This window comes from Onychomys torridus, chromosome 8 (genome assembly GCF_903995425.1).
Source record: "Onychomys torridus chromosome 8, mOncTor1.1, whole genome shotgun sequence".
NCBI classification, from domain to species: domain Eukaryota; kingdom Metazoa; phylum Chordata; class Mammalia; order Rodentia; family Cricetidae; genus Onychomys; species Onychomys torridus.
In genome coordinates this window covers 47,587,723-47,601,065 of record NC_050450.1, presented here as the reverse complement: position 1 = coordinate 47,601,065, position 13,343 = coordinate 47,587,723, and the positions used below count along the sequence as shown (strand labels likewise).

The window sequence follows — 13,343 nt, the reverse complement described above, 5'->3', positions numbered from 1 at the left end:
TAGCACAGCTGTGGAACCCACTCATCACCCTTAGTCAGATTCTGACCTGAGTAGTGGGGGCTTATCTCCATTTCTGCAAATAGAGGTTGAATACCTTGGTCAGTAGTTGAGGCTGGACCCAGGACATCAAATTGCAGAGAGGAAGCCCTTCTTGGGATTAGGATGTTTTCCTTTCATTACATCTTTACAAGTGTTGGCATAACTAGGTGGAGGATATTTAACTGTCCATCTAAATAATTTTCCAAAAGACATTACTTCTTTTGAATAGCCATCTCACAACGGGAACACATGCCAGTAAACTAAGGCTATACCCAAAGGCAAAGTAAGGAGATTATAGATCATGAAAAACTAAATTTTAGCTACAAGGATCAGCAACAAGAGTGGCAACAGTCTGAGGCTGCATAGACAACTAGTGAGCAGAGGTCCTTACATAAGCATCAAACTGTGGCTGCCTTTGTGCAAGCAAGAGTTTTGGCAGTCTGAGGTAGAAGAAGGGGCTCCTCCCCCTACACCTCCTTCTACTTTACATGGATTCTGGGGTTCAAACTCAGGTCAACAGATGTGCAGAGCAAGCACCTTTATCTGCTGAGCTGTGTAACAGGGGTCCCCTCCTGGCTTGTTAATCTGATTGGGGACTGACTATTATTTCTAGTTAGGATGGTCATGGGAGTACATAGTAGCTAATGTCTGTCACATATGGCCTAGGGTGTTAACTTTTCTTAATTTTGCAAATCTGGCGTAAGGGAGGCAAATTGCCCCATTAAGTTGCTGGGCCACTTGTGTGAGGTGTGTTCACATCGGAAAGGAGCCATGGCCCCAGTTACTATATCCCTGGCCAGGAGCTCAAAGGCAGCTATCTGCCTGGTCATGTTTGAGGATTCCCTGGGACAATGCTGCCGGTAAAGGCTCTGAAACAGGAGGTGTTACTATTTAGCTGGCGAAGAGCTTGAAGGTATTAATAAATAATTTTCTTCCCATTGATTCTACATCTAACACCAAGAGATACCCTCCTCGCCACGGAGCTTCAGCAGCTCCCCAGTAGTCCCAACCAAGAGGAGACCTGCTCCGTGTTTTAGGCAGGGCAGAGATACAGGTGCCCCTGCCCCGACCCAAATTCTTACTTACCTAGTCTGTGTAGGACCGCCAGCTCACAGGATAAATTAGCATTAGTGCCATTCTGCAGGCTGTGCCTTGAAAAGTCAGTGCTCTAAGCCTCAAGTGGCTCCTCCAAAAACATCCCCAGGAGGCCCTACCCAGAGGGTTTTCCTGGGGATGACAAGGTGTGTTACTGGCACCAGGTCCTGCATAGGATCTCTGCAAAGGCTGTGGCTAATTCTGTTTATAATTTCCTTCTGTCTGTGAGGCCCCACCTCAGATCACAAAGGCTGTAAGTTTAGGCAAAGCTCTGTCTCCAAAAAATGTCTACAAGTCCAACACTGTATGTACAGCTGTACCTCATCTTGGTGGTTCATGCTGGGGCCCAGAGTAAGCAGTTGTTTCTCACGCAGGCTGTGCACTGATATCCTCAGCTACAACCCCTCTCTTCCTAGAAACAGCACAGCAAACATGGTGGTGTGCAGGTGCCCGAAGTATATTGTTATATGGAGCCATGCAGGCCATTGAGCAATGACTTGTCTCCATCTAAGAAGCATAGGCAGTGAGTGCAGCCGACAGGAGGCACTGCCTTATCCAGCACCAACCTGAGATGGGTGTATCTGTCTCCTCTACAGGATGCCCCTATACTTCTGCCCTGGACTTAGCCCTATGCCCTCGGGCAGATGAGCTAGCACAGCGTTAGCGCAGGAGCCCAGGCCTTGAAGGAGTGCAGGGGAAGAATGCTACTTCCACCTAGTCCTCACGTCATCTCCATCCTGGGGACTTGGCTAGATCGTATTTGGGGTTTTTTAGCTACCTAGCACCATGCCTCCAGTCACAGGGGAACAACACCCAGCTTAAGCAGTCCCTTGCCACTTGCCATACCCTGTTTAACTCTTCCTAGTCCATCTGCTGGAGCTCCCAGGACAGAACTAGAGGACACAGAGGCTTTCCATCTGCTGGAGCTCCCAGGACAGAACTAGAGGACACAGAGGCTTGGAGAGCAACTGCATATATGCATCTCTATCTATGTCCCAGGTCACACAGGGTCACCTCCAAGGTAAGCAGATGGGCTAGCCATCACTCAGAAGTCCTCGGATCACTAGGAGAGGTTGGAAGGCTCCAAGGAAACCCGGTTTCAGGATCACTATTCAAGTTCTTGGCAGGCTTGCTGTAGGCTAAATGGGTGAATATCCCTCTAGCCCCCATGAGCTAAATTCCCATTTTGGCTGGATCTTCCTCAAGATCCAGGGCCTAGATACTGAGAAACAGCACTAGATGGGCAAGACTGTGTCTGCCCACACTGCAAGAACTGCACCTGCACAGCCTTGAGGTACATCCTAGGCCTCAAGGAAGGGTAGCCTGGGCAGGGCCCTGCGGCAAGAAGCTGCCCTCCAGAACTCTTCCTATACTGGGAGCTATAGCGTGCTAAAGGGCCTTGGTGGCAGCCACGATATCCTCCAGCTGCTGAAGCAGCTCCTCTGGCTGAGGTGAGAACGCGCTGGTGTCCACTCTCTCAAAGTCAGGATGTATAACCACAGAGGCCAGCACATCTGCAAGGCGTCCCACATCAAATGCAGCCTGCTGTAGGCCCAGCCTCAGTCCTGTGCTGTCTCCTGTCTCCCCCTTCAGTCCTTGCTTCAGGACAAGAAGCCTCTTCTCCGAGATGACCTTGAGGAAATGGTAAAATTCTTCAAAATTGATCCCTGTGCAGGACTTCATGATGACCTGGGACGAAAGGAAAGGGTAAATAAGCCCTAGGGTCACATCCAGACTCAGACTGCTCTGGTGTGCAAAGATCCCTCCACACCCAGGTGTCAGGGGTTAAGATGGGACCCAGAGACAAAGGTACAGAGCCAGGATAGTGGCCAGGAGGGTCTGAGTCACGAAGCCTGGCCCTAGCATCTGTACTGGACCCAAAGCTGACTCGACATGGGCAGGTTGCTTCCCACCTGGCAGTGGTGGTGCCAGTCAGGCATGGAGTCCTTCCATTCTCTGACCTCCTGCTGCACTGCCTGGAGTTCTTGCTGCAAGAAGTGCCACATGTTAGCCAGGTTGCAGCCATTGACCCAGTTGTGGTTGATAGAGATGGTGTCGTCCTGGAAGGCAGAGGACAAGCTCCATGAGGCAACAGCAGGCATCATCTTTGGTAAGCAAATCAAATCCCATTCCATGCCCACCAGGCTTGATGCTTTGGGTGAATGTGATAAGTTTTCCACTTGACACAATCTAGAATTACTTGAGAAGATCATCTCAACGAGGAATTGTCTACACTGGATTGGTCATGTGGTCATGTCTGTGGGGAGACTGTCTTAAGTGATGTGGGGGAGACCTAGCTCACTGTGTGTAGCACCACCATTCACTAAGCAGAGGGTCCTGAACTGTGTAAGAGTAGAAAAACCAAGCCAAGCAAGGATAAACATATATGCATTCATTTCTCTGTTCTTGACTGTGGATGTGATGTGACTAGTCATTTCAGGTTCCCACCTTGACTTCCCCACAATGATAAACTGTAATTTGGAATAAACCCTTTCTCCTCTAAGTTGCTTTTTGTCAGAGTAGTTTGTCACAGCAACAGAAATGAAAGAATAGTGGGCAAAGGCAGAAAACAGACACTCAGCCATGGCAGCCAAGAAATGCTGACCCCATCTCATGATGGGGCTAACACACTGGGATGAGAGAAAGAGGAACCAAGCTAGAACAGGGCTAGGGGATAACGTTCTCCGTAGTCTCACTTTGGCTTCCCTACCCTACCTTCAGCCCCTGCAGGGGAATAATACTGCCTTCTTTCTACACAGGCAGTTGGGATGTAGAGGGAGAGTCTGGCAGAAGCAGGGTCACGTGCACTGTCTTACCAGGTTGTACACTTGATGGTGCCACCCGCTGGGCACAAATACCATCTCACCAGCCTCCTGTATGACTTCAAGGGGTAGGCTGCTGTGCTGGATCCTGGGATACAGGCGAGTGTCCAGGAGCTCGGCGGAAGTCACATCATAGGGCAGATTACCGTAGCAGTCCCGAAGGGCCTCCTCCTGCCCTGGCGGGAAGAACAACCATTTCTTCCTCCCACAGATGTTCACTGACCAGCTGAAGGAGCGCAAGATATCCGCATGGAAGGGAGACCTATAGCAAGGGCTTTAGGTTTGTGTTGTGGAATCCTATGTGGACCCTGGTTTTTTTGATAGGCCTCTAGGCAGATGCCCTAGATGGTAACACCTCCCATCTCATCTTCACCAGGTGCCCAAGTCCCTTCTGTCATTACCAAGTGCCCTTGGGCCCCGCGTAGACAAAGCGGTAGTCATCCACATTGAGGACGTCCCAGAACTCATTCAGCCAGTCTGATGAGAAGTACACAGGCAAGGTGAATATATCTTCCAGGTCATCAACCAAGGAGTCTCTGAGGAAAGCACAGAGCCATATAGCACTAATCTACCCTGAGCCCCATCCGAGAAGGCCCACCCACATCAAATAGGGCCACCTAAGATCATCCAGTCCTAGTGGACTTGACTGCTGCAGATCCTGAGGACCTGAGCTGAACCTTAAGTTGCTCAGTTCAGAATGCTGAAGATAAAATGACTTTGGGGGCATCATGGCATAACCATGCCACTTAGGCAGTGGTCACTGGGGCTCCAAACACAAGGTGAGCATCACCTTCTTTTCTTCACCAATATTAGAGAGTGGAACACTACCTGGCAACTCCAGGCTGCAGCCTCAGGTGTGAGAACCTTAAAACCCATCATTGGGTCCCCAAACACTAGATCATATTAACACTAGCCTCAGAGAAGGCACAACTCCCATCAACATCATGCTGGAAAAAGCTAGACTCACGTGCAGCCTGTAACTCCCAACAAGAGACAGAGATAGGCAGAGCCCCAGTAGCAATGAATTATCTGTAGGTCCCCAAACATCAGGACTGCATGCCTTTGACACTTAGCAAACTCTTAGACGCTGCTTGGCATCACTTCCCCTGTGGCCTCCTGATTATGTGACTCCATGCCTTCTGTCCTTTTGGTTTCAGGGTCTTCCACACAAAAGTATAATCAAACACTGGATTTAAATACAATGAACAATTTTTAGCATAAATGTGCCAGTGTAATATTTGGGAAATATTCATTACCCCCTGCGACAAAAAACAAAACAATCCAACTCAAATGTTTACCTAAAACTTTAAACTACTACACAGGACAGTATTTAGGCCTGTGAGTCCATCTGTACCTGCTTTATACAGATTCAGGACCAGTGTCTGGTCACGCTTTACCCAGCTCCTGCATAGACCAGTTTTCTGCCTAAACTAGAAGTAGTATGACAAGGTAGATGGAGGCTGGTGTTTCTTTTGTATCTGGTCAGTTGTGGAAATTGCAGGGGCCTGAATTCCATCCAATTCTACAGTTCTGAGCCTTATTTTGCACACAAGGGATACAGGAATTCACCTGTTCACTGTGCCTTCTGCTGGGGTTCTGAGCACAATGGTCTGTGCTTGTGAAAGGCAGAGAAAGCACCCAGTCCCAGGGCCACCATGGAAAGAAGTGATGCTCTTCCCAAAGTGAACATCATATGGGCTAGGTCTTAAGTGCAGCCCAAACTCCTCAGCTGTAGTGGGCTTATGTATTGACATGTCCAAGTTGGAAATATCATAAATTTTAAAATGTACTTGAGTCACATAATCAGGAGGCCACAGGGGAAGTGAGCCTTGAGCATGTGTTTAGATGCTCAAGACCATAGCATTCCAAAAAGAAAAAGACAGCAGTGTGCCTAAATGCATGACCACTGTAGCTCAGCATAGCAATGCAGCATACTCTAGAGGTGCGATCATTTCAGTAGACCCATGGGTTGGAAGTGGGTATGGCTTCTTGACACTGTCCAACATAGAGGAAAGGGAAGGGGAAGATACGGACCACACACGGCTAGCCTGGGAAAACAACAAAATTCAAATCTTGAAGTAGTTTCTACCGAATGCACTGCACTCTTGCAAAGTCAAAAATCTCCTAAGTAATGCTGTCACAAGTTGATGTGTGAGAAAAGAGGGAGGGTGTTGAGTGCCTCTTTAAAGAATACGGGATTTTAGCCGGGTGGTGGTGGCGCATGCCTTTAATCCCAGCACTTGGGAGGCAGAGCCAGGTGGATCTCTGTGAGTTCGAGGCCAGCCTGGTCTACAAAGTGAGTTCCAGGAAAGGTGCTAAGCTACACAGAGGAAACCCTATCTCGAAAAACCAAAAAAACCAAAAAAACCAAAACAAACAAACAAACAAAAAAAACAACGGGATTTTCCAAGTGGGGTAGAAAGGTCACTTGCTCCTTTTGAGAGCCTAGAATGGGCCAGTGGCCGGCAAGAATCCCCGGAACAACCGCGGAAGGAACAAACCTGTCCTCAGTGGGGTCAGGAGAGGGCAGTCCCAGAGGATCTGAGAGGAACCTGCTCAAACATTATACAGAAGAGGCTGTACAAGATCTACACAAGACTTATTTTCCTCATGACAGTCCACCTGGGCTGGTATGGTGACCCTCCCAGGGATCTACCCTCCCACCAGTTTTGAGACAGACTAGAACTCTACTGTAGAGGTAACCCCTCTACTGTAGAGGTAACCCCTCTGAGTGCAGTAGGAATGCTCTACCAAGAAGGCCTGCACTTGCTGCTTAGGGAAAGTCCCCGGCAGCCATCCGCCGGCCTGCCCTATTACCTGCACAGGTGCCAGTCCTTGAGGTAGAGGCAGCCCCGCGGGGAGGAGCAACCTCCTTGGATGTACTCCTTCCAGTAATCGATATAGTCACGGAAGGGCATGTGCTCCTTGGGGTTTGAATTGTATTCCCGCACTCCACAGTTGGCAACCGGTACAACCACGTCTCCTGCAGCGAGAGGGTCGGCACAGAAGTGGCAGAGTCATACTTGTAGTTTCATCCCCTTGGGTTCCGGCCACCCTCTGGGCGAATTATCCAGGTCCCACTCGTCCTGGCCACCCTCCCATCCCGGGGTCTACGCCCCCCGTCTGCTCCGAGTTCCCCAGGTCAGTCCGCCAGCGCCCTACCATACTTCTGCAGCAGATACTCGAAGTCAGGCTTCCCCGCCGACGTCACCCAGCGCCGCCGGCTGCCCCAGCCCTCGGTGAAGGCGCTGGAAAACACGCAGGGCTGGTTAGGCAGCAGGAAACCCTTCACGAAGTCAGCGTAGGAGAAGGCGTCCGGCGCCTGAATGAAGGTCACACTGCTGGGTGCAGGCCCGCTGCAGTCAGGGACTCGGCCCCCGAGGCCCCGGTAGTGCCGCTCGGCAAAGAGGCGGGTCTCTCGATCCATCCACCGGGGAACCTGACCCCGGAGGCCCAGCTCTGCTCCTCACTACACTCCAAATGGGGAGCGGAGGCCGTGAACCCTCCTAAGACGAGTTTGGTTCAGAAACCACAGCAAAGGAGCCCGGAACAAGATACCGGAGGGGCAGCATTCCAGCAGGAACTCAAGCCTTGGCGCTCCCAGCATGTGCGCGTGCGCCCCACGCGGCCCCGCCCTCCCGCGCAGGCGCACGAGCGCTCGCCCAGTGGAGGACCGGCTTCCTAGCTGCTGGCGTCTGTGTTTGGTGGTCCAGTGGCGCCTGCCACAGCGTCCTCCGCGCGCCCCTCTTGCCTCAGGTGAGCGGTACTGCTAACGCGCAGCTAGGCAGTACTCGAGCCCGCCACTGAGACTGCAGATGAACATGAGTCCCAAACCTTAAGGGATGACAGAGTCCTGGTGGGGTGCGGAGCGGAGGGTGAAGATCCGCGGGGCGTGGTGAGACTCCTGAGTCTCCGGGATGGGTTGAGGGACCTTTCCAAGGATTGTGATGTTTACCTAGAAATAGGTAGGGATAAGTTAGAAAGGAGAAAAGTGAGTTTTAGGAGGTTCTGAGGTTCAGGTAGAGAGGTGTTGATTAGGAAGAGGGCAAGGGTAGAAACAGGAGGCAGAGGATTGTTTGATCTAATTCTCCCATTGTGGACCTCATTGTGGACCTCATTGTGACTCTTTGGTCAAAGTGTGGAACTCTATTGCAGCTAGGTCATGGTAGGAGATGACAGCTTATAGACAAATTCAAGGGGAGAGAAACACATAACCTTATGCCAGGACTCGTGGTGCACGCCTTAATCTCAGCATTGGGGATGCTGAGGTAGAAAGACCCGAGGGTTCTAGGACAGTTTGAACCACAAACCAAGAAGACTTGTCTCCAAAAAAAAAAAAAAAAAAAAAAAAAGCCAGAATACAGTAACAACAATAAAACCCCAAGTCATCCAAAAATTTCATTAAATCGTTAAAGTTTCTGGTATCAAGTCTGTGTTCCTAGGCATACATGAATTTATATTTTATTCCTGTTCCCTCCTCCATCTCCTGGAGTTCTACACTGGCAGTATGTTATATTTGGAAACATCATTTTAGATCTTTAATCTGCTTCTTGGCATACAGTTCTTAAAATTCTTGGACTATCTGAAGGTATAAATGCCGTTTTGCGTGCTAAGGAGCCCAACACCATTCAACATCCACTAGAATAGATTCCAGGTGGAGCTGATAACTGAAAACCTGAACAGGATCAGAGGGTGGGGACTTTGAGCCCAGACCTCAGCCTCTAGGGCTGAAGGTTAAGTAGGTCATCAATGACCAGTGTTTAATCAGTCATGCCCATGTAATGAAATGTCTAGAAAATCCTTAGACGATTTAGAGGATCCTGGAGAGTGTGCCTAGGGAGAGCGTGGGCAGGGTGTTCTCATACTTGACCTCTTGTATCTTGTTATAACCCATGTAATGTCCTTAATAATAAAACAGTAAATGTAAGTTAGTGCTTCTCTGAGTACTGTGAGCTTCTGGGGGAAATCCAACTCAAGGAGGGCTCTCTGGGACCCTATTTATAGGTGCTGGTCATCTGCAAAAGAGGTGACATGGCCTGGGCTTGCATCTGCACTCAAGTAGGGGCATCTTGGGAGATTGAGTCCACAACCTTGGGATCTGATGCAATCTTCAGGCAGACATTGTCAGAGCTGAACTGAATTAAAGGACATTCTTCTGGTGTCCACTGCTGACTCTTTTAGGGTTCCAGAATTCTGTGCTATGATGTGGAACTAGAGGTAAAATAAGCAGTTTGTTTTTCCATAAAAGATGAAAAACCCAAGTTGGAATTGCTTCTTTACCTGTGTATCTAAGACCGGTGTCCCTGAGGAAGAGGTCAGGGCCAGCAGGTATATATGCTGTCAAGATCTCTGGGGCAACATAGCCCCTGACACAGTAACTGAGACATGAGCTCCCAGCCCTGTTTAGTTAATGCTGTAATTCTGGTCTTCACATGGTGGCCTCTGGGTGTTAGTAACATCGTCAAATATGTGAGGCCTGGAGAGAGGCCTGAAACACAGGTGTGTGTCCACGAAGTTGCCTCTCCTGCCCCCAGCTGCTAGTGATGCATATCCTCTGCCCACACAGACCTATGGAAACTGCGCATCCTGGGCAGAGCCACCCCAGAAGAAAACAGGAAAGGACTGGAGTTGGCACTCTAGAGGAGATGAGGTGGAAACAGTGGATGGTCTCATTTCTCTCTGAGTATCTAGAGCATGCCCTGCAGCTAGGCTGTGGTGTTTGAAACATCCTCAGAAGCATGGCTGAGCCTCCCAGGGTGGAGATGGGAACTTCTGAGGGAGTGGAAAGAGGGTCTGCTACAGAGCAGGAGGGCAGGTAATGGAAAAAACCAGTCTTGCCACCCCCGCTTGGACACACTGCCCCACTGTTCTCCCCTCCCAGCCTTGTAGTGGAAGGTGTGCAAAATGTTGCGTGTTCTGTTACTTTGGAAATTAACTAAAAATAGGCTGTCTCCTTGCTGTTGAGTTTTACTCAAGGGTACATGTGTGATGGAAATGCTGAAAGAGACCCATTATGCCAATCCCAGTGTGTTCGGAGTCACAGTCAAGTGACGTGGGCCTATTCCCCAAGAACGTCATTTATGTGAATTAGCTTGACACCCTGGGATTGCCTGCCATGACTTCCCACAGTCTCTCACATGCAGGGTCCACACAGGGCTCCTACTCTACCTGTACTGGTTGGTGTAGGCAAATCAACCTAACAAAGGTAGACACCAAACAAAGAATTCTGGAACAGAACATTTCTGGAGGGCCCATTCGGTATGTGTGCACCAGGTGCCCATGGAGTGCACAAGGCTCGCTTCTGGGAAGGTCCCCTTTGGTGCACAGAGCGGTTAACTTTGGAAAGTTCTCTGAGATATGGTAGTGCTGTGGTTGGTGGTGGGCATTAGGAAGGGCAGAGGAGCCGTTTAAGCAGAAGCTTCAAGGTGGAGAGCAATTCAGTTAGGGATGGGAAGGAAGGGGCCGCAGAATGAGCTCAGAGCCCCGGTAGACTGGTCGGAGTTGGACTTTGGACAGTATGTTTTCTATGATTTGTTCTGCTCTCCCCCATTCTCCCAGAACTCAGCGCCTCCCATATGCCAAGCAAGCGCTTTACCCTCGGGGAGCCTATATTCAGAAGAGTTTTTGTGGAAGCACGACATTTCCTAACGCTGTTTCCTGACTGAAGGGGCAGGATGAAAGGAGAAGGTCCTGGGGGGGCTGTACTGATAAAGAATGACACCACACTCGAGAAGGTATCATGGAGAGCTGTCAGTGTTGCCAGGTGGAGGTCACAGCCTGTATCCTAAGCCAGGTCTGAATAGAGCCAGATTAAAGGTGGAAAGCAGAAAAGGGAGATTTACTCAATGTGGCCACGTTGGGAAGAGGGACAAAGAGATCTAGTGAACCCCCAAGTCCTGGAGTGAGATTAAATAGAAGGCCAAAGATTTGCATATCTAAGCAGTACAGGTGTGGCCCCACCCACCATTGACCCATCTTTGATCTTCTGTCTCCTGTAAGTTGGTCTAATAAGTTGTTAGAATCATGTGAGATCTCTTTCTGGGAGACAAGTTCCCTATGACTAGTGCCTTTTCCTTCTCCCAGCTGGAGATTCCAGGGGAGATTCCCATCTCTTTGGGGTCCGTTATTTCAATATTCTGATGATAGTCAGCATGAGAGACACAGGTGTCTCTTTAAAGTATCTTCACTTTTGCCAGGCCTAGCACATTAGGATTTGTGTATGGGTTTAGGGGGATGAGGAAGAAAGGGGTCCAGAAAGACTCTTGGTTCCAACAGAGCTTTTGTGAGACTAAGCAGCACATAGCCAGGGCCTAGTACAGCATGCGGTACCCAAGAGATGACGGAACAAGGAGTGGTGATGGGGCTGGGCTGGTTGGAGACACCTGTTAGGCGGGTCATAAAGCTGCCCAGCAGGCAGCCAGAAGTCTGAGTAGAAGCCTTGAGAGCTCACGGGCCTGTCAGATGTGGTTGGGTGAAGTCAGCCTTGTCACGGTACTCTTACGCCTTTGTGTCATACTGGGGGCAGTAATTGGAGGGGGTGATGGCGTCTGAGGGAGGGAGGAAGGGTGGTGTGTGTTTTAACCTGGAGATTTTCATTGTTGGTTTTGGTTTTTCAAGACAGGGTTTTTTCTCTGTGTTGCCCTGGAACTCACTCTGTAGACCAGGCTGGCCTTGAACTCAGAGATCTTCCTGCCTCAGCCTCCCTAAAGGTGTGTACACCACCACTGCCCAGCTTAACTAGGAGATTTTTAACAGGTTTGTGGACTGATGACGTTGTCAAGGAGAAGTCCTGGGAAGTTGTGTCTGATTCAAACTACAGTGAGTGGAGAGGTTGGAAAGTTGCCAGGAGCTAATTGCCTTATCTCAGGCCCACTTTAGCCACATGACTAGCCATTCCTTGCCCACCTCTGTATCCGTAACATCCTGTGCCTAAGACTAAAAACCTCTGGCATCTAGTCCCTTAGCAAACCACTAGCTTCTACCAGTCCAAAAGCTAAGAATGCCACGGACAGCATCTGAGGCCTGTAGAGCAGTTTTCTCCATCTTGCCATAACTACCTCTCTGATGAACCCACCAAAGTGTTTTCCATTTGCTTGATTGATGACTTTCTTTGTTCTGTAAAACTATAAAACTTGGTGAAACTGCTTGCACTTTGGACCATGGAATTGGGGGAGACCTCCATCTGTGTTGCTGGGCCATGGTCACTCAGCGTGCCTCCAGAAGAAACCTCTGTTATTCCATTCAAGGCGAGCGCTGTGCTTCTTGTGTTGACAAATGAGATTGGCCACAACCTGGAGTCCCTGTCCGGTTGCCAGAAGTGTGTAGATGAAGTTTACTGGACCAGCCATACCTCTTGGTTGATGTGTCAGCTGTGGTGGTCAGTGACCGTGCCTAAGGCTCATGGCTTCTCAGCCTAAAGTACTCAGCACGTGGTCCTACACCAGGGTTGTAGACCTGGTGTGAGGAAGAGTGAAATCGATGATTCTGAGGGGCAGAGGGTGGGTGGAGGACCCTGTGAAAGAACTGGCTTCAAGGGGAGCAGGAGCCCCTTCTTGAGGACTCTGGGGGGCATGTCAGGCTAGGCAAGGTCATGAGGTCTAACCACACATGGGTAGCTTCTGCGGCATGGGTGGGAACAGCTTTCTCCTCTCTGCTCTTCCACTTAATATCTGTTGATTTTGGCTTTCTGGAAGAGACATCCTGGAAATCTGTGGTAGGAAAGCTGTAGCCATATGCTTCTCCTTTGGCATTTGTCAAACATGGGCACAGTTCTCATCCTCATTGTCTATGATGTCATAATGACAAGTGCTTGCTCTCTTCCTAGCTTTTGGTTCTCTGTCCTTTTCTCTTTGAATTTTAGAATGACCTGGAGCTGCTGTTGACCTGCAGTCTTCTAGTTATTTTACCAGAGGGTAAACAGAGGTCCAGAAGCTGAGGTAACTTTTCCCAAGTCGTAAAGCTGTGGTGGAGCTGGAAGAGCTGCAGCTGGGACCAAGGCAAGCTTCCTCTGCTGCCCTACCGCTGGGCCTGGAGATTTTCTGGGAAATTTCATTGCCTACTCATGCTCTGCACAGGAACAACCTTGTAGAGCAGGTGATTGCTGATCCAAACCTTTTGTGGTGTCTAGCAAAGTGGCAGTGTGTTGTCCTGTTTCCTGGAATATGACTCCTAGAATCCTGGGAAATGAAGTGTCTTGTACTAGCCAGCAGCCCCTAGGTAATTCATGGTAGAACTGTCGTTGAAGGACCAGGGCAGGATCAGGGGATGGGGACTTCAGTCTTGTTCCAGGCCCCAAAGAAGGAAGAGGGTCTCAAGGTTGAGCAGATCACCAATGGCTAGTGGTTGAATCAGTCACTCCCATGTAATGAAGCCTCCATGGATAGGCTT

General features: G+C 49.7%; 2 protein-coding genes across 4 annotated transcripts in view; one reads left to right on the top strand and one right to left on the bottom strand.

Annotated features, from left to right (window-relative positions):
* Positions 1-1,575: 1,575 nt before the first annotated feature.
* Positions 1,576-7,578, bottom strand: Jmjd4 (jumonji domain containing 4). Of its 2 annotated transcripts, none has more exons than XM_036197487.1 (6): positions 7,119-7,578; positions 6,774-6,939; positions 4,358-4,492; positions 3,951-4,182; positions 3,048-3,194; positions 1,576-2,823 (listed from the first exon to the last, which is right to left on the bottom strand). In XM_036197487.1, the coding sequence occupies exons 1-6, from the start codon at positions 7,381-7,383 to the stop codon at positions 2,524-2,526; spliced, it is 1,245 nt and encodes a 414-aa protein (XP_036053380.1). In that variant the 5' UTR covers positions 7,384-7,578; the 3' UTR covers positions 1,576-2,523. The 2 variants fall into 2 exon arrangements, with proteins under 2 accessions (XP_036053380.1, XP_036053379.1); XM_036197486.1 differs by having other exon boundaries at positions 3,951-4,218; positions 7,119-7,577.
* Positions 7,572-13,343, top strand: part of Snap47 (synaptosome associated protein 47) — a 50,612-nt gene continuing 44,840 nt past the window's right edge. Inside the window, exons 1-2 of one of the 2 annotated variants that reach the window (XM_036197488.1) lie at positions 7,572-7,712; positions 12,817-13,049. The gene's annotated coding sequence lies outside the window, so the exon portion shown is untranslated. The remainder of the gene's footprint in view (positions 7,713-12,816; positions 13,050-13,343) is intronic. The other variant, XM_036197490.1, reaches the window with a different exon arrangement.